The sequence below is a fragment of the Zootermopsis nevadensis genome, unplaced genomic scaffold, assembly GCF_977971745.1.
Source record: "Zootermopsis nevadensis isolate Lab colony 2312 unplaced genomic scaffold, Znev_1.0 Znev_ptg000011l, whole genome shotgun sequence".
Lineage (NCBI taxonomy): Eukaryota > Metazoa > Arthropoda > Insecta > Blattodea > Termopsidae > Zootermopsis > Zootermopsis nevadensis.
The window spans coordinates 16,234,097-16,259,058 of NW_028259143.1; the positions used below are offsets into that span (position 1 = coordinate 16,234,097).

General features: G+C 34.2%; 1 protein-coding gene across 3 annotated transcripts in view; it reads left to right on the top strand.

The window, feature by feature from the left end:
• The window catches only part of LOC110831394 (cardioacceleratory peptide receptor), a 223,239-nt gene that overhangs the window by 184,371 nt on the left and 13,906 nt on the right, over positions 1-24,962 (top strand). For all 3 annotated transcript variants that reach the window (XM_022067322.2, XM_022067324.2, XM_022067321.2), the window contains 2 exons: positions 17,481-17,584; positions 22,191-22,284. In XM_022067322.2, the coding sequence (XP_021923014.1) occupies positions 17,481-17,584; positions 22,191-22,284 (198 nt within the window). The remainder of the gene's footprint in view (positions 1-17,480; positions 17,585-22,190; positions 22,285-24,962) is intronic.

Here is a 24,962-nt window from a genome sequence, read left to right on the forward strand (position 1 = left end):
GATAAAAATTTATGAGAGATTAAAGAACGAAAGATAAATATGGGGATAATACAGAATGAGAGTAGGACGGACTGAGATATTCAACTAGTACGATTAAAAATAAATAAATATAGTTATAATAATCGTAAATATCTTGAAAATAATATATTAACAGAAAATCTTGGTCACAAAATAATATGGGTGAGGCACCCAGGTTGCATTCCTCACTCATAAGAACAATAAATAAAATAACGTTTTAATGTTGCTAATATATTAGTCGTGACAATGTATATTATTTTCTTTTTATTACGTATTATTATTATTTTGGGAGCGAACCCTTGTTAATTTGTTTTCTAATTATAACAACAGTTTTTAATTAACACAGAAAATATCAGATTATATGAGCGCTTCACCATTATCAAAATATCGATACTTCCATATATCGATATATCTGCCCGCCTCTACTGCCAAACGCCAGAACTAAAACGATTAGAAAATATACCTTTCTGGTGCGAGCCCTTTGTTAGCAAAGGGGCAGCACCCCTTTGGTATGATTATATATATATATATATATATATATATATATATATATATATCCCCTTTAACACATGGATGTGTGTCCTGTATAGCTAGAGGTCCATGGAATCCTACCAAATATCTAAATATGTTAAGTTATCTGCCATATGTGAGAAGGCCAAGGTCTTTCAAGGATTGTAGAGCCATTAAGAGATAAAGAGTGAAGATAAATTCAAACAATTAATTAAGGACCACTAGATGGAGGCAAATTATCAAGATTTTACGACATGTATGGTTTGAGGTTTTCACAGCGGTGAGTATGAAGATTTCGCCCTGATGATGGAGGCAGTATGATCTCTGAAACGTTTGTAAACATCGACCAGACTACACAGCAACAACCCAGAGACAGGAATCTTCATACTCTGATGATGGAGGCAGTATGACCTCTGAAACGTTGGTAAACATCGACCAGACTACACAGAGCAACAACCCAGAAGACAGAAATCTTCATACTCTGACGACGGAGGCAGTATGACCTCTGAAACGTTGGTAAACATCGACCAGACTACACAGCGCAAAAATCCAGAAGACAGAAATCTTCATACTCTGATGACGGAGGCAGTATGACCTCTGAAACGTCGGTAAACATCTACCAGACTACACAGCGCAACAACCCAGAAGACAGAAATCTTCATACTCTGATGACGGAGGCAGTATGACCTCTGAAACGTTGGTAAACATCGACCAGACTACACAGCGCAACAACCCAGAAGACAGAAATCTTCATACTCTGATGATGGAGGCAGTATGACCTCTGAAACGTTGGTAAACATCGACCAGACTACACAGCGCAACAACCCAGAAGACAGAAATCTTCATACTCTGATGATGGAGGCAGTATGACCTCTTAAACGGTTAACATCGACCAGACTACACAGCGCAACAACCCAGAAGACAGAAATCTTCATACTCTGATGATGGAGGCAGTATGACCTCTGAAACGTTGGTAAACATCGACCAGACTACACAGCGCAACAACCCAGAAGACAGAAATCTTCATACTCTGATGATGGGGGCAGTATGACCTCTGAAACGGTTAACATCAACCAGACTACACGGCGCAACAACCCAGAAGACAGAAATCTTCATACTCTGATGACGGAGGCAGTATGACCTCTGAAACGTTGGTTAACATCGACCAGACTACACAGCGCAACAACCCAGAAGACAGAAATCTTCATACTCTGATGACGGAGGCAGTATGACCTCTGAAACGTTGGTTAACATCGACCAGACTACACAGCGCAACAACCCAGAAGACAGAAATCTTCATTTTACGACATGACTGATATTCCCCTGGGGACGCAGTCCCCGGCAATGACAGTGGGCCCCAGAGTCAGTGTGGACCCAATGGCTGAAAGGAAAATCTGCCGGGTGTCGAACCCCGGTCGTCCACCCCATATTCTAGTCGCCATAACCCACGTAAGTGTCCAGACTGAGAGCGTGTGACACAGGATTTTATCTGTGGGCAGAAAATCATGATTTTCGTTATTTATAATATCCAAGATTTATGTGTCATTCATATTAGAGTAATCAACCGTAATTTCACGAATTGTATCAATAAAACCTTTCTTGATTATTGTAATCTACGCTGTAAAGGGGCTACTGTGCTAACAAATTACGGATTGAGATTTGGCTTCAATTGAAGTGAATTTATTTTCTTCGAAATATAAAAAAATCGTGCTGAATATTTATTTTTAACTTGAAGAGTAAGTTTATTTTTGGAGTTTCCCAGAACTGTATAATCCCTCTTAATGATGACTCGCCATGGCATTTCTAAAGCAAATCCAATTAATCTGTCTCCTACTCACAGCTTAGTAGATTCTCTGAAGCGACCGGATAATTTCTCCATACGAAACTATGATAGAAGAGATTAATTAACAAAAGCTGAGTAGGAATATTGACAAAGCTTTACGGTTTCAGAGCTAACGTTTCATAGAAAGGCGAGGATTAATATAAAAGAAAAATAATTGCCAATAATTTGTCTTCATAAATTTAATGGTAGGGGTTAAGTAAATTGGATTGGAACGATAGGAATAATACACCCACTGGCAAATAGGAAGTTACTATAGAACGAATTTTTTCATAAATAAATTACATTTTCTAAGCTTTTCATGTGACATTGAGTTAATTTAGAGATATATAAGGCTACGAGGCTCGTCCACAAAGTAAGTTTCCCTGGGGCCGTTTACAGAAACAAAACACAATTTCATGGAAATATTTATTGCAACAGATACAGCAAGTGTCCAGCTATTTTTCAACATATTCGCCACCGGAATTGAGACATTTGTCATACCGTGGGACCAACTTTTGAATACCTGTGTCGTAGAAGTCTGCCGCCTGGGATTGGAACCACTGTGTGACAACCATCTCCGCCTCTCTGTCATTCTCAAAACGCTGACGCTGACCGGACAGGAATTTCTTGAGGTGTAGGAAAAGATGGAAATCACTGGGAGCGAGGTCCGGGCTGTAGGGTGAATGATTAAACACCTCCCAGCTGAACTCCTGCAGGAGACTCGCTGTCCGAAGAGCCGTGTGCGGCCTAGCGTTATCACTGACCGCACTTCACAGTCGGCGGGAGCTTGAATAAGAACCTCCATCTTCAACAGCTGCAACGATGCTACTGTGAGAACGCGGGAGATGCCGTTAGTGCATGCGCCATGCTACGTCATTGCTCTATCACGTACGCACAGTCGCTTCGCGCAATATAAGGTTTGCTAGCTGTGGGACGAGTGGGAAACTTACTTTGTGGACGCGCCTCGTATTTGATATCCGAGTCTAAAAAATAAACTGGGGTTAACTAAAACTGTGATTTTGCCAGTTGTCTTGTGTGAGTTCGAAACTTGGTTTCTGACGTTAAGGGGAGAATTCCGATTAAGGATGTTTGAGAACACAGAACTTGGGGAAATATTTTGATCTACGTAGCCCAAGTGACACGATTCTGAGGACAGTTCCATGACGAGAAGGAGAATATAATTGCGCACAAAGTTTTGATCGAGAACGTGAAGAGAATAGATCATTCGAAAGACGTATAATATTAAATAGATCTTAAGAAATTAGGTTGGGAAGTACTGATCTGGATTCATCTGGCTCAGGATAGGTTTCAGTGTCGGGTTCTTGTGAACAGGGTAATGAAAATTGGAGTTCCACAAAAGGCAAAACATTTCTTGACTAGAAAAATAATTACAAGCATTACTGACATCAACTCTGATAATTGTGTTCGTTATTAGTCACAAGAAATTTTCGAAGCGTATAAAAGTGCAAAAAAATTATCTGGTATTTTAAATGCCTATTACTACCAGAAACAGCGACATTCCAGGCGAGAAAGGCCTTTAGAAATATAAAGAATTGACTTACTTTCAATAACATACTTTCACATTGGGTTTCTGAAACTTGTAATCGGCGTCTGAAATTCTAATGACTTATCCGTCCTCGTTTCTTGCTTCCTGATAGAATTCCAGCTCCACCGAGCGTTGTTCTTCTTGATAAGTCAGTCGTTAAACTTGGCAATAAATTTCCCTCAGTTCACCAAGTTCACAAGAGAGCGATTAATCCAGTCTACACTATCAAACCGTGTCTATTTAAGATTAATTTTAATATTATCTCCCATTTACGATTAGGTCTCCCAAGTGTTTCATTCCCTCAAAGATTCGACTAAATTCTGTGTAATATTCAAATATAATTTCAATAAAAGTCTAATGCATACTGCTGTTTATATTTAAACTTACATGTAGTTTAATATTTTTTTAAACTCACCAGAAAAATGTATACCAATATTCTATGGACACAAATCCGTTAATATAAATCTGTCAAAATAATAATAATAATTATTATTATTATTCCATCTATTTACCATTTTATAGTGTATTTACTTCTATGTACTCGAGAATAACCTTACCACTGAGGTACATACTTCAGCAGCTATTTCCGAAATACATTTTGTTTTTAATGGGTGTTACATATAGTTTTATTCTTAGAGATGGCTACATATTTTACGACATCGTCTTTCGAATGATGTATGAAGATCCTAAAATGGCAGTTTTCTGAAGTTCCCTGATGTCGTGTTCGCCCAGGATGTTGGCCAAATATTTTCTGAGTGACTTGGATACAGTTTCATTTGCTCTTATAATTATTGGGAACTTCTGCCTTCACTTTCCACATCCATTATACTTCAATGAGAAGGTCCATGTATTTCAAGAAATTCTTCGAATCCTCCTTAATTATATTTCTGTCAGTTGGTATTGCTACATAAATTAAGAGACAAGTTCCATTTTTCTTTCGGATTATAATATCTGCTTTGTTATTTGGAATGGTTCTATCTATTTTTATTATTATTATTATATTATGTTAAATGGCCTGTTAACCACATAATAAAATATTTTAAGCAAAATTTGAGATTTTAAGTACGTCTATATTTTGTAACATAGGCTTACATTTTTTCCGTAAAAATCACAATTTCTCACGTAGTCTACAACAGAGGTCATATTTCACCGAAACGAAAATTGCATTTTCCAAACAGCGTTTCGAGTTGACAACCAATAATACTTTTGTACTGGTAGGGTGACTCGGATTTGAAACAAGCAAATGGGCTTGAACTCGTCAGGGTATTTTCATTTTATGTATTTTGAATAAAGTCACTTACATTTTTAATATGCAATTGGCGAATTTTTTATGATTCGGGGATTATGAAGGTATAACCATTTTACATTTTCGTAATCTAAGTTTAAATACTGTACGTTTACAAGAATTTTGTTAACTTAACATTGCACGAGTATTAACACGATACCAAAAAATACATAGCTTAATTTACAGTATAATAACAATAGCCATAATGAAAGGTTGATTATATTGGGAGGCATATCCGGGTGGCTTAACTACAGAAAATGATGATTATTAAATAAATGAAACAAAGCTGACATATAAATAGAACCATCGTTGCGTTATGGAAAACAATTCTGTTGTCTAAGCTGGGGTATAACAGCAATTTTAGACCGAACAACTATGACCAACAGACCAGATACGTTTATCTATTATAAACGTTCTGGGCGTGGGATATTATAGTTAATATTAGTTGGAGTGGGCACTAGTACATTATATTCTATTTCATATTTCCTTGGGACCTCTCTTATTTAATATTTTTATTAACGACCTTTGCGACAAAATTAAGTATTCAAAATTTCTCTTATTTGCTGATGATTTGAAACTATATCGTGATATTAAATCTGTGGATGACTGCAGAGCTCTTCAAGCAGATATCCATTCCGTACATGAGTGGTGTAATGATAATAATATGGAACTTAACATTGATAAAACCAAAATTATATCGTTCACACGTAAAACCAACAGTATCCATTTTAATTACATTGTTAGTGACTTTTTAATCTTGCGTACTAATTGTATAAATGATCTTGGTGTTTTGTTAGACAGTAAACTGTATTTTCACTGTCATGTAAATTGTGTTCATTCCCAGGCACTAAGGACCTTAGGGCTTATTCGTTTTATTACTTATAATTTTTCCTCTTTAGACAGCCTTGTTGTTTTATATAATGCTTTAATTAGGTCAAAGCTTGAGTATGCCTCGGTCGTTTGGAATAATCTTACACAGACAGATTCTAATAAATTAGAAAATATTCAAAGAAAATTTGCCAGTTTGTGCAATTACCGATTTTTTCAGTTTAATATCCCACGCAAATATGAATTGATTTGATCTACTTTAAATTTCAGAACACTTTATTCCAGACGACGACATCTCGTTGCGTTATTTCTTGTTAATGTTTTCAAGGACAAAATAAATTGTCATTCCATTATGGACGCTGTTGGTTTACGTGTGCCGGCGAGGCAAATAAGAGAATTTTCTACTTTTAGTGTGAGCAGTGCACTAAGGCATAGTCCTTCAGCGAGGTGCGTCATCACTGCAAATGACGTATGTAAATCTTTGGACGTATTTCGCATAAACATTGTCTCCCTTGAGGGCACCTTCTCAATAAGGGAAATGATCTAGATAGGTTGTCTTGATAGATGATCTAGCTTCGTTATGTTTTTATATTATTTAAAGTTTTACATTTATATTAGTGTTCCCTAGGTGGATTATTTGTTTTTAATTATATTTCTTCATTTGTTTTGCTCTGTGTTAATATTGTTTCTATTTTGGGTTTGCCTGTACTTGGCAGTTACATTTAATACTGTACATGTATGAGTTTAGTTAATCCGTTTGTTTACTATTATCCATTATTATTTCACTATTATTGTATGTATTATCAGTGTTTGCCTGTTATTGGCTTCTTGCTGTTGGCAAACACGTAAATAAATTAATTGAATTGAATAATTTAATTGAATATTAAAATATGGACACATTTACGATAATCGGTAATACCAACAATTATGGATTAAATTCGTATATAAAGTTAAACAGATACACAAGTTATGCAATTGGCTCAACAGTGACATGTTTCCGTCTGTAAGAAGAAAGTGTATAAAAGTCTAAGATACTTAAATGTGTGTATCCATGGTTACTGCGGCTAATTTAATTTAGGTCCTGTAGAGTTCAGTTATTTTCCCGAGCGTAAAATACGAGCACACGAAAGTCCTTTCAACAAACATTTCGGTCAAGGACACGGATTGTTCGTAAGCACTGTGGACTGCGATTACATTTGTACTTGGCCTTTATATCAGGTTAAGATATTGAGGTTTTCGCCATTATTCATAATTCCTTACAAGGAAATTTTACTTTCTATGTAGGTTGTTTCAATATAATTTTTTCTGAGGAACTGTTCATAAACTTTCTACAAAATGCTGTAAGCATTCAGATACCCAGTCTCTTAAGACATTGATATTTTCTCAAGCTGATGAAAGCATACAATTATTTCGTTACATTTTTAACTGTGTTCAGTATTTTTACATATAATTCTTATATATTATTTAAATCTTGTCCGTCTAATCACAATAAATTCTTATTAAATATTAAAATATTACAATAATTAACATTTAAAATATTTAAAATATTAAATGATGTTCTTTATCGAAATATTCGATTTACATTAGACCATTATTTTTCACTGATGGTCTAATGTAAATCGAATATTTCGATAAAGAACATCATTTAATATTTTAAATGTTAATTATTGTAATATTTTAATATTTAATAAGAATTTATTGTGATTAGACGGACAAGATTTAAATAATATATATTTATTATATCACAATATGACGCAACTTTACCATCTCATATAATTCTTACACAAAAATACATAAATAATTTTGAATCTATTAAAATGCTACTAGCTTGTAAATTACTGTTCATGGTAATGTGATGAATTTTTCCAGAAGTAAAGGGGAAAATGTTTTCGAAAATGAGACTTAAGCCTTGGGAGTTGTTTCAGACGCAATGAATATGTATTTACACAATAAATCCAAAACTGAAAAAAACAAAAAAATAATTGTCAGATTGATTTTTTGCGCCCACAATCACGCAACATCCCCTTTAAAACAGCCACCAGGAGAAAATCCGAAACACGTGTAGTATCGGTATTATAATGTTTATTGATAATAATTTGATCCTTTTTAATTCGAATGTATTTAACTTATTTGAAGCAGGGTAACTGAATATAATATCAACTAGAATTGACGAACTGTTGTTACAAGAAATATAAACTCAAAAATATGTCTTTGTGTGAAATATGTTTAAATAATATCAGCATTATGAATATAAGTGGTTTCTGCCATAATTAAGATATTCTGTCACTGATGTCCTTAAAGATAACCCGAAAAATGAACCAATTCTTTGACTTTTTCTTGTAAATTATATGAGTGTTTCACTTTTTACCGCGATGATAATCGTTCTCAGGCTGAGAGTAAAGAATGCGACTTCTAGATATGGACTGTAGCCGCGAGTATATTAAATTATCGTAGCGGAAAGCCGATAAGAGGTGGTCCTCCTACTTAGGGGGTTAGTCGCGTTATTTATGAACTCACCGTAAAGAAGCGAGCGCATGGGACGGTTTTCTCCGAACAGAAACGTGAGATTACGAATTTTAAAGAAAACGTGGAATTACTAGAAGTAGATTTGAAAATAATATTAAAGTGTATCTAAAAGAAATAAGGCAAGGGAGAGTGTGGACTGGATTAACGTGTGTGAGAGCAGAGAACGGCGGTAGACTGTTTATGACCGCGATAGTGAACTTACCGGATCCTTAAATAAACGGGAATTTTGTGACCAGCTTCACGAAAATGGCTTTGTTTAACCCTTCGAAGCCGAAGATCGTCTAAATATTATTTATGAATTCAGTCCGTACCGCGAAGAAAACACTACACCTCACCATTACGAAAATCAGCTGGTTAACCCTTTGAAGCCGAAGCTCGTCTTCATAATATTTACGAATCCAGACCGTACCGCGAAGTAAACACTTCACTTAACCATTAGAAGTCGAATCAGGCGGTACCACATAAGATTTAACAAAAGAACATCCCGGTCAAAGCCTTAATGGAGTGAGTTATTTCACCTCTACGGGGCAGAGCCCTTCTTGAGACTTTCAATAAATTCCACGAATTTTTAACACAGGATTTTATATCCCGACACTGATTCCTAATATTTAGCCAGTTCAATCCAATGCAAACAATTACATTTCTTTAGAATCAGTCAGTAGACTTTCTCGCTCTGGCGTGAGCGAACATCGCCTTATGGGCTCGTACACCCGCAATATATTTCCATCAATGACTAGGTCTTTCAAGGGGCCGCTTATATTCACGTATTTCGGTTACATGTGTTAGCGTGTCGCCTCCCTATACACTCTACAAGCCTACGTTTCGGTGAAGAATTCTGCTTCAATCTTCAGCTTTAAACTCCCTCCTGAAGATGGAGGCAACTTATTTCTCCGAAAAACTGGTATGTAGCTTCTGAACTTCTCCGGAAACATTTTGAAAATGTCTGTCACGTTTAACCTGTACGAGTGCGTCATTCAAGTGACACGGGAAAATTGACGGTGAAGACTCTGGTAGCAAGAAATGCAAGCTAGTTTATGATTATGTCTGTAATGGGGTCTGATGCAACCCGTGTTTGGATGGAGTCTGACCTTAGTCGCCGTTAAGAAGATTTTATGTTTAATTTACTTTGAGATGATAATGTTGCGTCATATTGTGATGATTATAATTGTTTATTTTAACCGTCTAATCACAATAAAATATGTTATTAAATATTAAAATATCAAAATATTATTACTATAATTAACATTTAATATTTAAAATATTAAAATATTATTACTATAATTCACATTTAATATTTAAAATATATTAAAATGATGCTCTTTCTATCGAAATGTTCGATTAAATTTTTAAATTAAAATTTCTCAATATATTATTTTGTTTTCTATCTCTTAATATTTATTTAGTCTTTATAATATTATTATTTAATTTACAGACCGATTATAAAAAACCACTACAAACATTTCACTCACGCAAGATCACGCTATACGCGATATACATTTACGAAACAACATTGAATGTGATAACAAAGTACAATTGATCTAGAAGAGGATAACTGATATTTAATGGACATCTGACGAAGGATTGCATTTAGAATATTACATTTAAATTTATATCGATTAAACACCTGAAGATGGTTCATTGAAAACCGAAACATGTCGTGAAAAAGATGATGCTCTAATTATAAATCGAACATTCGATAGAAAGAGCATCATTTTAATATATTTTAAATATTTTAAATATTAAATGTTAATTATAGTAATAATATTTTAATATTTTAAATATTAAATGTTAATTATAGTAATAATATTTTGATATTTTAATATTTAATAAAATATTTTATTGTGATTAGACGGTTAAAATAAACAATTAATTTACTTTGTTAGGACATTTTATAAATGTTATATTTTCATTACTATTTGCAGAGATAATGATGCAATAAATTGTACTACTGTTCAATACAAAATGATTCATTCATATCAAATTTAACGAGTCGCAATAAGCTAGTAAGGCGTAGATATAAATTTTCACCGCCACGAAATCCTCTAACGCTACACCCTAACATCTATTTTTCCCCCAATAGGACGAAACGAAGTCTCGCATTCGTAACTCTGAAGATATGTATTCTGTGACGGTAACAAGTTTCTGCACAGCATATAAATCGCTCTATATAAATAACACATTTTAAGTACAAAGTTACGAATGTGGAGTATGTGATTTATTTGTCCGAATTAGATGTGTCAAAGGAAATGCTGGTCTAATATGGAAATAAGTTAACTCTACTTCAGTGTATATCACATGACAGAATGACTGATATGATACGAAGTTGAAAGTAATAAAGTTATGAATTCGGTAAACAAATATCTGAATGAAATAACTTCGTAAAAGATATTACTTTCGCTAATCGTATCTTTACGGGTTCAAAACATTTAGTTAACAGGAAGTGAATGTCTTGGCATCATTTGAATTAGTTCGTAAATTATTTCCTGTTTACCAGAATTATTTGAAAATAATAAATGTCAATCTACTTAATTAATTTTAGAATTCAGGTTGTTCTTGCTTGCTTTGAAATTAGCAGACTTTCAGGTACAGTTGTCTGCATCAAATGTTCGACGTTGTCTATTGCCCGGGGTATGTTTTGTGTTTGAAACAGCCGCGGCAGACTAGTGACTGCACAGTTGAATACTCAAAGAATTCCGAGTCAGATTCTCTCAATCTGGAATATATAAACAACGAATATCATTAAATATAATGACACTCTTTGCCTTGATGATGGAGGCAGCAAGGACCTCTGTAACGTTGGTAAAATTCTATGAGACTGCACGGCGTTTCAACCCAGAGGACAGACACCTTAATTCTACTAAATATTTAATTTGTTGTGTTTTTGTTCAATATACGTAGAAACCAAGCAGATCTGATGAGATACTCTGTATGAATTCGTAGTTAAGCTAGAAATTTTACTTAAATAGACGTATTTGTGTTTGTAAATCATTTTCATTTTGCACGCCTAATTATTTATGTTCTAAATATTACATTTGTATTTATGTAGACACTGATTTAACGTCCCTTAAATTTAAATATATAGAATATAGTTTTTTTTCTCCAATATAGAAATCAAACATTTTGGGACAATATTGGCAGTCCGCAATATGTCGTCATTGTATGAAAAATTACGTAATCCTTTCGTCACTAATTCTCTCGCTATCAAATTCATGGCTGTTGGGTTATTCTCGCACTCAGCCCTCTTTACTAAAAACTGTTTGGTACAATTTCTTCAAGTTTATTTATGTATCAGTAAAATATTATTTGTCACTCACTTCCTTCTGTTTAAAAACTTTACCTATTTCAATGTCTTGAAATAAAACGTTTATATTTCTCAGTATTTTAAACCATCATAATTTATTTAATTCAGGAAACGCAATGCGCTTTAAAATTACAGAATTAATTATTTGGTAAGTTTATGAACAATATTTGTAAACATTCAGTCATCATTTATTGTAGTAATTATCAGCGTAGTATCCCAGAAAGTTAAAATTGTTGTCTTCAGGAAATTTAAAAATAATAATTAATTAAGGATATTGTGAAACGTATTTTTAGGTTAAGTACGTTCAGTTTAACCTTCATCAGAGTAAGACTACTTATTAACATTATCGATGTCTGTGTTAACTGCGAAAATTATGGATTTATAATTATTATATAAATGTCTTGTTCTTCTCTATATCACTCTTTGTTATTCAGTTTAATTAGCAGTATTTAACATTGATAAAGAATGTACCCGTTCTATATAAAAAACTGGTAAATCGAATGTGACTAACTCTTATTTAGAAAAAAGTTGCATTTAAGAAAATATATTTAAGTTTATATAAATTTATACACCTGAAGATGGTACTTATAGAACTGAAACATGTCGTGTAAAAAAGTGATGTTCTAATGTAAATTCGAAAATTTCGATAGAGAATATCATTTAATATATTTTAAATATTTAAATGTTAATTATGGTAATATTTTAATATTTTTAATAGGAATTTTATTGTGATTAGACTGACAAGATTTAAACAAATATTGGGCATAGTGTTATTCATTCTGTATTTGTAATAATATTTCTGTAATGCGTTTATACATAACTATTAGTCTTCAAATTTTTAATCGTTTTATTCCAATATCTCATAAAAAAAATGGCCCGGAATAAGTGGTATTTGAAGTTCTCACAGCGTTGAGTACGGACATGACTATCTTCTGGATTGAAGTGCAGGTTCGTCTGGTAGAAGTTTACCGACGTTTCGGAGGTACTTGCTGCCTCCATCGCCAGGGGACAATATCCTAGAATACAGCTAACTTCAGGTGTGATGGTTAGTTTACATAGCAATTATTTATTTTAATCCGTCTGATCACAATATAATTTTATTTAAAATAAAATAAAATTATATTGTGATCAGACGGATTAAAATAAATAATTGATATAATATTCACAATATGACGCCATTACACTATCTTAGTTTACATAGGTAATCTAACCATAAGGAGGTAAACTTTCCGTGTAACAGTAAACAAATTCATTTTATGAGTTCACAAATTTTAATATTGCGTCAAAGCAGAGTTATTCTGTATAATTTATGAGTCTAGACGACTACACTAACAATGGCGACGGTACGTGACAGAAATATAACAGATTGAATTTAAAGAGAATGAAAGTGGCAGGCAGTTTGAACGCAGAAAATTTTCATAGGAGTTTTATAGAGAAAGGATTTTCCGGAGTGTGAAATATAATTTCACCACAGATTCGTTCGTGAAAGAAAATGCCTAGAGTTCGTGTATAAACTGAAATTTTCGTAGGGGTAAACTTCAGAGCTCTCTTTTACGTAATTATGAGCTTGACTTGAGCAACTGAAAGGCTGAAATTTTCAAAGGAGGGCTAATTTCTTAACGATTTCAATATTACCAAAATTTCTCGAACGGAAACCGAAACTACTTCTGATCTGAATATTATGTCTTGAAAACATGAAAGAAAATATGTTATCCTTCAACACTTCAATGTGTTTGTGATAAATTTTAATGAAAACTTAAATCCTCCATGTAAACGCAGACAATTTAAATTATAAATTTCAGAATTCCGAATGATGGGATAATACCACTCGTATTTGGCCTAATGGTAATGGTATTAAGTCGAACACTACGTGTGTTCGTATCATGTAAATTTAAAATGAAATGCTGTTATGATATTTTATCCATCGTCCAAGCGTGCGATTGCCATGTTATGTTTCAATGACCATCACGGTAATTTGAAAACAACGAGATGTAATGTTTTATTATCAGGATATCTTCATGACGTGGTTTCATACCACTGTTCACAAAAGTCGGTCAATTACTACGTAATAATACACCTGACTACATTGAGCACAGTCCTTGAAAAGTTAAACTTTAATACTCGATCATATAGTCAAAGAAATTTTCGCCTTTTATTTGAAACTTATATTTCATTACTGTGTTTACTAGAACCGGAAGAAACCTCCCCACATCATATTTCTTCAATATCCATTTTAATATTATCCGATGAAATAAATTAAGGTTAAAACTAACGGGCACAAGACAATAGGTAACTTTGTGTATCATTGAATAGTTGAACATAATAATTCACTGGGATATTTATGTATAAGGCGTGATATAATTATAGACCTTCATCTAAGGTAAATATAGACCCGTATTTAAGATAATTATAGGCACATGTCTAAAATGATTACAAGTCTACACCAAGATAATTTTGTTCGTAGAATAGAAGTGAATATAATTTATGTTTCAAGTCACGAACAAATAATAATGTGTCAAATAGTTTATATTTTAAGTTATAAACAGATAATGATTTGATAAGTAGTAATTTAAGTCATAGCAAATAATAATTAAATAAATTATATATATATACAATTTTAAAATAAACTTTTGATCATTCCAAAACTGGTGGCTAATTTATTTTTACTTTTCAGTAACTTTCATTACTCTCATGTGATTTAGGTTAGGTTGGGTTAGGTTAGGTTAGGTTGGTTTAGGTTAGGTTAGGTTAGGTTAGGTTGGTTTAGGTTAGGTTAGGTTAAGTTAGTTTAGGTTAAGTTAGGTTAGGTTGGGTTAGGTTAGGTTAGGTTGGGTTAGGTTAGTTTAGGTTAAGTTAGGTTGGGTTAGGTTAGGTTAGGTTAGGTACAATGCATTCTGTACGAAACTTGCCATAGCCTCTTGACTATAGTTCCTTTGAAATTTTTGTGTGTTTCTGCAGATGTAAACAGCACAGTAGACAGAATCATTTTTCGTCATCATTTGATCCATTATAAAAAAATTACCTAATTTCACAATTGAGTAGTTAGCACTCCTGCTTCATATTCTGAATATTCCGGGCTCAAATCTCTGCCGGGATACTGACTAATCTGGCTCAGGCTTCTGTGACTTTCCTCAGTCCCTCCAGACAAATATCGAGATATTTTCTTGAATTAAGCCACCGCTATCTTCCAAGTCATTAATCATCCTAGCTTTCTACGCAATGGGACCTGAGCTATTGACGACGTTGTTAAACAAACCATAATTAAGAAACTGCGAAATCAGCACAGCATCGCCAAATATATTTTAAAAATATCATTGAATTTTGTGTTCCCTGTACAATTTTATTTTGAAGCAATTTTGTTTAGCTTCGTATAACACGACAGCGTATGACAGGTACCCCTACACTTAAGCTATATTTTCAATTAGGTTTTAAAGGTCACAATCAATATCTAAAATTACCTTTACACTTCAGTCTGTCAACTGTAATTGCACAGGTTATTACACAAATTGATTGTTTTGTTTCAATTAAATAGAAACAAGTTATTAAAATGTCAATACTTCTACTCTGTTATATATGTATCTTGTTCAGATTTATAGGTCCTTATAAATATTTCTTAAGCAAATAATGTCTTCTGAATTTTAGATACTTTAGTGTGTTATTTCAAGACGACATGGTGTTTCTGAAAAAATGTAGGCCTATAGTCACATAAGTGATAACATTAAACATTAGCAAGTGACAACTGACTAAATAATCACTGTAAGAAGTTTTTCACATCGAGGGAATTTCTCAGATGAGACACTGGATTTGTTGAAAATGTCAAAATATTCTGCATTTGCCTTGTAGGCATACGAGTACCAACAGAGTCTATGATGAAATGGCAGTTTTTCATTTGAACCCGTTAATAATAAATTTATCATCGAGATGTTGTCTAGAATAAAATGTTTAAAAAATTAAACAATTCAAAATTAAATAATAATTTCGTACAGTATCAAATTACAGCAATAAAAATTCAGTGTAATTATTTTTTACAGGGTTTGTTAAGATTTGTAGCCTATAATAATAACTTGTAATATAAATTAGAAGCCACGGTGGTCTAGCGGTTAGAACGCTGGCCTTGTAATCCTGGGGGGTCTCGGGTTCGATTCCCGGCGGTGCCCGAATTTATAACTTGTGTTGGGCAAGGCCGTGGTCTAGGCAACACGGAGTTTTCCTCCGTGGCATCCCAACAATTACTCCATTCACACACAGAAGAAGGCAATGGCAAACCAATTCTGGATCATCTGCCAAGAACGTATATGAACAGGTCCCAGTCCGAGAAAAGGATGGAAGGATCCTGTTCATATGGACCTGTCGTCAGACAGAACACTAAATAAATAAATAAATATAAATTAATTATTTCGTTCTCTGCTCTCTCTATCGTAAATTCGAATCTTTCTTTCTGCGTGAATGATGTTATTCAACTTGAGGTCTCTTGTCGCACACGATTCTCGCATTCAGCAGTTTTCTGAAACAGATATAACTCTTTGTACTCGCTTAGCGGTACCGCCGTGGGGATTATCTTACAAACGGACTATAAGTAAGACTGGAATGTGTCTTCGTAGAAGACTGAAAGTAATTCAGATCGAATGAAAAGTCATTTCCTTCCATAACTCTTTCCAAACTTTATTTTCACAGCCATAAATTTTATCACACGAGCCATAATTTCTACTCTTCGGTTCTGAACTATCACCTTGAATATTTCATCTATACGTCAACTATAGGGGATTAATTAAACTTTACTTGAGAAATACTTTAACCCATCCCATTCTCATTAAATGAAATTAAGCTGAAGAATTTGTTGAAACAAACGATTATGTTATCGTCTTTCCAGAGAAGTGTTAACAACTGAAAAGAGCTTGCTTGCAAGTAAAGATAACATTAGTCTTGGTGAACGGAACTTCAGAAGTTTGGAACAGAGGCTGTTAATTCTCGTTGAAGCCTTAGAAGAAATTCGGTAATAAAAATAAATTTCTAGAACTTGAATGATCTAACTTTTCGACGTTAGCGGGAGTTGATGACTGTCGTGTTAACGTATGAATGTTTATCCCTATGAACGAAGTCACTTAAAATATTGAAGTTGCAATATGTTTAAAACACAGCTATCAATAAAGTCGATATTATGAAACCCAGTTGCTAAATTATTCAATTGAACAGACTTCTACAGGAATAGATATCTTCTTGGTTGTTACGTCGTGTATTCTGGCCGACGTTTCGGAGGTCAGACTACACGGCGCAACAACCCAGAAGACAGCTACTTTCATTTTCGACTCCGTTAGAACCTGATGTATCACTCAGACGTCTTCAGTATTTCTACCTAAATCAAGGTTCCGGGTTTAAATCTTGGTCCGGGGACATTATGTCCTAACTGAGAATATATCTTGTTTTTACTCAGCGTCTGTAAAAAAAATTCTCCAATTCATCACAACGTTCGATATCATAATTTACGAACTTAAAGGGGCGTCGTTAAATGAACCAATAATTAATTACGGCTTTATAAACGGAGAAAATTATTCTTAAAGTAAGTGTAGAATGTTAAAATGTTAGTGCATGTGATTGAAGTAGGAATAAGAATTGCCAATTGACTGATGTCCTTACATACTTACAGATTTATCCGTTGGGCTCATAAGTGTTCTCACTGACATCGTGTGGCGAGCAACTGTAGTTTGGTATGCTGGTAACGCTGCTTGTAAGATCATCAAATTTCTGCAGGTGAGTTGTTACTCGAGGTCGTGAGACCAAAACCACGAACACATTAAGTAGGATTTGGTGTTTTCTCTGCGATGGTTCAGCACCTAGATGACTGTACTCTGGGTTGTAGCCCTGCGTAGTCTGGTAGAAGTTTACGGACGTTTCGGAGGTCTGAGTGGACTTGTACTAATGATAGAGGCAGGAAGGACCTCTAAAACGTTTATAAACTTTTACCAGACCACACCACATCTTCGGTGACACGGTAAAACAAATTATGTTTGCCTGGTTATTTATAATTAATTACGAAACACTTATCAAATTAACAGTATTTCAGTTTCGCTAAATGTTGAGGAACAACATTTTTGTTGTCATCAGAACCCCATTATTTTATATGTTACTCTGATAAAAAAAAGAACTAGGTTTGTACCCTGTTTAGAAAAAAACCAGTTGTAGTAACCGAGAGGAATTTCAATGGTTGACCTTGGGCTCATTTAGTTGTCGGCCAGGCCTCTACTATCTAAGCTAAAAATATCAAGCCTGTTCCCTGAAACCAGTATAAGATTATTTCGTATTAATTATAACAGGCCTGATACTTTGTTTCATAACAACTTCTTCAAATTAGAAACGCACGCGACTGGTATCTGACAGTCCAAATTGTTTGACCCCAAATTTTTGGAAAGAGTAGTAGAATCCCTCTTTATCGCCTACCAACCCACGGGCGATCGTTTAAGGACAAGCTTTCATCATCACGCTGTTGCCGTAGATACTTGTGAATGCTGTAAATTTTATGTTGATATTTTACGTGGTCAGAACAGCCAACATGTTGATACATGAAGTTTATTGGCTGCTGGCCGGGGGGTTGGGGGTTCAAATGGCCAACCGACGTCGTGTATAACACGAGGTAATGTTTTAAATCTCCCCTAGGTCAAGACCTATTAATGTTTGAAAAAGTGTTTACTTCTTATCAGGTTTTAGAGAAATTTTTTCCCCTATAAAATAAATTGTGTAAACGATATTATGTGTGAAGATATCCGTCTTCTGGGTTGTTGCGCTGTGTAGTCTGGTCGATGTTAACCAACGTTTCAGAGGTCATACTGCCTCCATCATCAGAGTATGAAGATTTCTGTCTTCTGGGTTGTTGCGCTGTGTAGTCTGGTCGATGTTAACCAACGTTTCAGAGGTCATACTGCCTCCGTCATCAGAGTATGAAGATTTCTGTCTTCTGGGTTGCGCCGTGTAGTCTGGTCGATGTTAACCGACGTTTCAGAGGTCATACTGCCTCCGTCATCAGAGTATGAAGATTTCTGTCTTCTGGGTTGCGCTGTGTAGTCTGGTCGATGTTAACCAACGTTTCAGAGGTCATACTGCCTCCGTCGTCAGAGTATGAAGATTTCTGTCTTCTGGGTTGTTGCGCTGTGTAGTCTGGTCGATGTTAACCAACGTTTCAGAGGTCATACTGCCTCCGTCATCAGAGTATGAAGATTTCTGTCTTCTGGGTTGTTGCGCTGTGTAGTCTGGTCGATGTTAACCAACGTTTCAGAGGTCATACTGCCTCCGTCGTCAGAGTATGAAGATTTCTGTCTTCTGGGTTGTTGCGCTGTGTAGTCTGGTCGATGTTAACCAACGTTTCAGAGGTCATACTGCCTCCGTCATCAGAGTATGAAGATTTCTGTCTTCTGGGTTGTTGCGCTGTGTAGTCTGGTCGATGTTAACCAACGTTTCAGAGGTCATACTGCCTCCGTCATCAGAGTATGAAGATTTCTGTCTTCTGGGTTGTTGCGCTGTGTAGTCTGGTCGATGTTAACCAACGTTTCAGAGGTCATACTGCCTCCGTCATCAGAGTATGAAGATTTCTGTCTTCTGGGTTGTTGCGCTGTGTAGTCTGGTAGATGTTTACCAACGTTTCAGAGGTCATACTGCCTCCATCATCAGAGTATGAAGATTTCTGTCTTCTGGGTTGTTGCGCTGTGTAGTCTGGTCGATGTTAACCAACGTTTCAGAGGTCATACTGCCTCCGTCATCAGAGTATGAAGATTTCTGTCTTCTGGGTTGTTGCGCTGTGTAGTCTGGTAGATGTTAACCAACGTTTCAGAGGTCATACTGCCTCCATCATCAGAGTATGAAGATTTCTGTCTTCTGGGTTGTTGCGCCGTGTAGTCTGGTCGATGTTAACCGACGTTTCAGAGGTCATACTGCCTCCGTCGTCAGAGTATGAAGATTTCTGTCTTCTGGGTTGTTGCGCTGTGTAGTCTGGTCGATGTTAACCAACGTTTCAGAGGTCATACTGCCTCCGTCATCAGGGCGATCGCAATACACAGCGCAACAACCCAGAAGACAGAAATCTTCATACTCTGATGACGGACGCAGTATGACCTCTGAAACGTCGGTTAACAATCCAGAAGACAGAAATCTTCATACTCTGACGACGGAGGCAGTATGACCTATGAACTAAACAGCGCAACAACCCAGAAGACGGATATCTTCATACTCACCGCTGTGAGAACCTCAAGTCTTAGATATTATGTGTATTCGGGGGTAATACGGTCTGTGTTTTGAAAATATCTTTGCTGGAAACTTATCACTGTTTATTCTAATAGAATTACACGCATGAAAAGAGGTCGACAAATATTTACCCAGAACACCAGTCACGTAAAATGCTATTCGTCAAACGTTTCCTCCACACGAACAATGAAAGTTGGAAAATAACTAATTACGACTGACCTGCACATCAAAGACTTGAGTCACTGCTGACTGCTACAAGAAATTCTTAGAATCTTACACTTCAAAAGAATCTAAATTAAACAAAGCGACGGATCAGTCACACAGTAAAGAACAAAACAAATAACTTTAATATTTTTCCTCTTTGCGACGTTCAAACACGTTCAAAGGCCTTTATACCCACGCAGATTACAAATCGCATTTGCTTAGATATTATAAAAAGGCCTTATAGATATAATTGTTTATTTTAACCGTCTAATCACAATAAAATATTTTATTAAATATTAAAATATTAAAATATTATTACTATAATTAACATTTAATATTTAAAATATTAAAATATTATTACTATAATTAACATTTAATATTTAAAATATATTAAAATGATACACTTTCTATAGAAATGTTCGATTTACAATTAGAGCATCATCTTTTTCACGACATGTTTCGGTTTTCAATGAACCATCTTCAGGTGTATAATCGATATAAATTTAAATGTAATATTCTAAATGCAATCCTTCGTCAGATGTCCATTAAATATCGGAAAGTTATCCTCTTCTAGATCAATTGTACTTTGTTATCACATTCAATGTATGTCGCGTATAGCGTGATCTTGCGTGGGTGAAATGTTTGTAGTGGTTTTTTATAATCGATCTGTAAATTAAATAATAATATTATAAAGACTAAATAAATATTAGAGATAGAAAACAAAATAATATATTGAGAAATTTTAATTTGAAATATAAATATAATTTTAGATATAGTTACTTTATGAACCGTACCTATTTCATATTACATAAAATTTAGCAAAATTATGACTGCAGTGTTCATATGTAAATACTAAAATCATATCTACATAAAATTATGAAAAATTCGTAGAATATGGTTTGTGATAAGTTTCCGAAAATCGCTTTAGATGTGTGATATCTTGTGACTTGTCTACCAATGCTCTGACACCGACAAATTTTACAGCTAGAAAGGAGAAATATCTTGGTGTGTTCAAATATTAATGCATACAAAATGTAATCGTACTGTTAACAGTAACAATAAGTATAATACAACCTTAAAAGTGGTGAGCTAATTAATTACATATATATATATATATATATATATATATATATATATTCGTGACGTAACAGTCGTTAAAGTTTTACCTTTGTCGCGAGGATTAGTGTTATTATTGATTTTCATTACAGAATCTTCAAGAAATCTGTTCCAGACGAAATAAAAACTTTACTTTTGAAGAAAGAAATAATTTTTAAGGAGAAAGGGTCCATTTAAGTTGTTGGTAATGAATAATGTTCCACCGAAAGATTTAAAGTTTATTAGTGTGGTCTTATAAGCGTTAATAAACATCTGTATGTTCAAATTTATTACTAATCTTGATTAAGAGGGATGTTTTCTGAAGTGTAGACAATTTTTATAAAATATATTTCACACGAAAGACAATAATGTATAGATGTTTAGATGTAGAGAACTGTTCATGTACGTATGAGTCAAACATTTCGATACAAAATTAGTAAATTTCAAAACTCTTTTTAACGCTGTCCTAAAAAGAAGTTTTCATGGAAATTTAATTTGAAAAAATTTTGAAATATATTAAAATTTTAGATAAATGTTTGTTTTTTTTAAAATAATATTTGTGCTTTATAAAAATAAGATACAGCTGTTTTCGACGCAAATAAATATATTTGATAACAGTTTTAATCGACGTCCTCTCATAGGTAATAAGACTTCTTCTATTAAAGAACTATATTTGAAGATAAAATGATCCTGACGGAGACTGAAGAAGCTGGTAGACACTTCGTCAGTTTTAATACGAGCATTAGACTGTGGTTTGCCGTTGCTAGGGTAGCTTAGCAGTTTATAACGGAATTCGTTACGATGATTCGATTACTGGTTCTTACAGGCCACGGTCACCTACTCGTCCACGTACGTGCTTGTGGCTCTCAGCATAGACCGCTACGACGCTATCACACATCCAATGAACTTCTCCGGAAGCTGTAAGTACCCTTTTCCATTCTGAGACGTTATGTATTCACCGGTGTAAAACGCCCCGTTGAAATTCAACGGAAAATAATTTCTTTTCCTAAACACCTAACATTCTATTGTTTTTCTATTATTCTTTCTCTAATATTTATTTTATATCTTCTTCAAATCTCTGTAAATATTTGTTTAAGTTATGGCACAAACATACGTATTCGAAAACTGATAAAAATACTTGATATTTTAAAGTAAAGTTTGTCCCACTATACGCCATGTAGGCGTTTGGGGGGAGAGGAGGTATAGCTCCTCTCTTCCTTGACCTCGGCACTAGATGGGGGTGAGTGGTCAGCATCACGCCCCGGCCGAGCTTTACCCCAGGGAAAGGACCCCGGTACCCATTGGATAGGAGGCTGAGTGGGTCCCAGAGCCGGTCTGGACGCAGAGACTAGAGGAAGAATCCTGTCGAGGATCGAACCCCGGTCGCCCAGTCCGTAGCCAGTCACTATACTGACTGTGCTACGCCGGCACTAATTGATATTTTAACCATGCAAAATTATTAATTAGTTACACCAATAAAACCTTCATGTTTATATAAATCGTAATCTTCAGGGTTCAGTTTAAATAGGTTATGTTTTGTAACAATAATATTTTTCTATTTCAAATTAAAATGTACGAAGTTGTATATAGGTTAGAATATAAAATTTTCGCTATAAAGTCTTTTTTTTTTTTAAATTTTATGTATTAATTCCTTTACTGCAATTTATGCTCTAAAAGTCTCTCGTAGAAGGTAATAAAAATGTATTCACATACACCTAAACTACGAAATTTGAATTATTTCCACTATTCCATTAATATATTTGTGTTCCCACGAATATATTTAGTAATACATCGAAATTTATTAAGTATATTAATAATGAATAAAATGATAATTCATCAGTGATTAAGAGGTTAAAGATTGTGACAGGATGTTAGATACAACAGATCGCTGATATGTCATTATTACACTGAATATTTAATCCTCAATTTAAGGTAAATTTATTAGGTATAAAATGTTGCAAATAGAGTTTTCAAAATGTTTGTCTTAAACCCAAGGGAAACAAACAACTTCCAAGAACTAGGAACTAATGACAGGGAATTTCGTGAATAGCTAAACGACTAGTAGCGTTGTGATATGTTAATTAATAAGGTCTTTGATCCCCATATGACAGTCATTAACCAACTTTATCCGGATTAGCACGAAGACCGGAGAAGATTATTTTCACAGAGATCTATGGACACTTTTCACATGGGTAAGGCGATTAGACCACTCGTCACCTTCTCAGAAATCTGAGTATATTTAAAACCTGCCATTTGCTTAAGAAATAATAAAAACACCATTTACAATTTAATTATGTGAATCTTCTGTCTTTTAGAAAATTATGACGTGAGCTACAAAGCAGAATGAAAGTAACCAGAAAAACCACAGTCTATTTAAAACGTAGGTCGTCTCTTAGCTGAGTAATAAATGTTCTGCATGTTATGGAGCCCTTAAATTGCCAGAGCACGTCTTGAAAAACTGACAGTTGTTCAGCTGGTTAAGAGATTCGCTGCTTCTAATAGAAGTTTCTTCTGCCTTGTTGACAATCACTCGCATTTAGAACCCTAGCTTTGTCACCTGAGGGATCAGCTCCCTTTCATGGAGTTTGTCGTCAGTCGACTAGACACAAAGTTACTCGTGTTCTCGGTATAACTTTAATTAACTTCAACAACAATTTCAATTGTTTATTTTAACCGTCTAATCACAATAAAATATTTTATTAAATATTAAAATATTATTACTATAATTAACATTTAATATTTAAAATATATTATCGAAATGTTCGATTTATAATTAGAGCATGCTCTAATTGTAAATCGAACATTTCGATAGAAAGAGTATCATTTTAATATATTTTAAATATTAAATGTTAATTATAGTAATAATATTTTAATATGCTCTAATTGTAAATCGAACATTTCGATAGAAAGAGCATCATTTTAATATATTTTAAATATTTTAAATATTAAATGTTAATTATAGTAATAATATTTTAATATGCTCTAATTGTAAATCGAACATTTCGATAGAAAGAGTATCATTTTAATATATTTTAATATATTTTAAATATTAAATGTTAATTATAGTAATAATATTTTAATATTTAATAAAATATTTTATTGTGATTAGACGGTTAAAATAAACAATTATAATCATCACAATATGACGCAACAATATAATCTCAACAATTTTAAATTAATATCGAACGTCATTACTGTTTTTCTTTGCTATTCAGGAGGTCCTGGGTTCAGATATTTTCCAGGAAACAGACTATCCTGACTGATCCCTTAGTTCCTCCACGTAAATTTTGGTACATCGCCTTAAATTAAGCCATATTTTCGAATTTATTTTTTATAATCGCCCTATAATTCGACGCTATATAATCCTGGCTACTAAAAGCGTCGTTAAAGAAACTATATTGTAATTAGTCTTCGAGGTAAATCCCAGGGCAAAAGTGGAAATGTCGATTAGATGAGGACGGTTATTATAATCGGCTAATGTTCATATCTGACGTGCAGCTGAGAGATGGTGGTATACTGAACCTGGGCTGATTAAATAATTTGTGAAAGAAAACAGAATTTTTTAGCCTATAATCAGCTCTACCCTATGCTATGACGT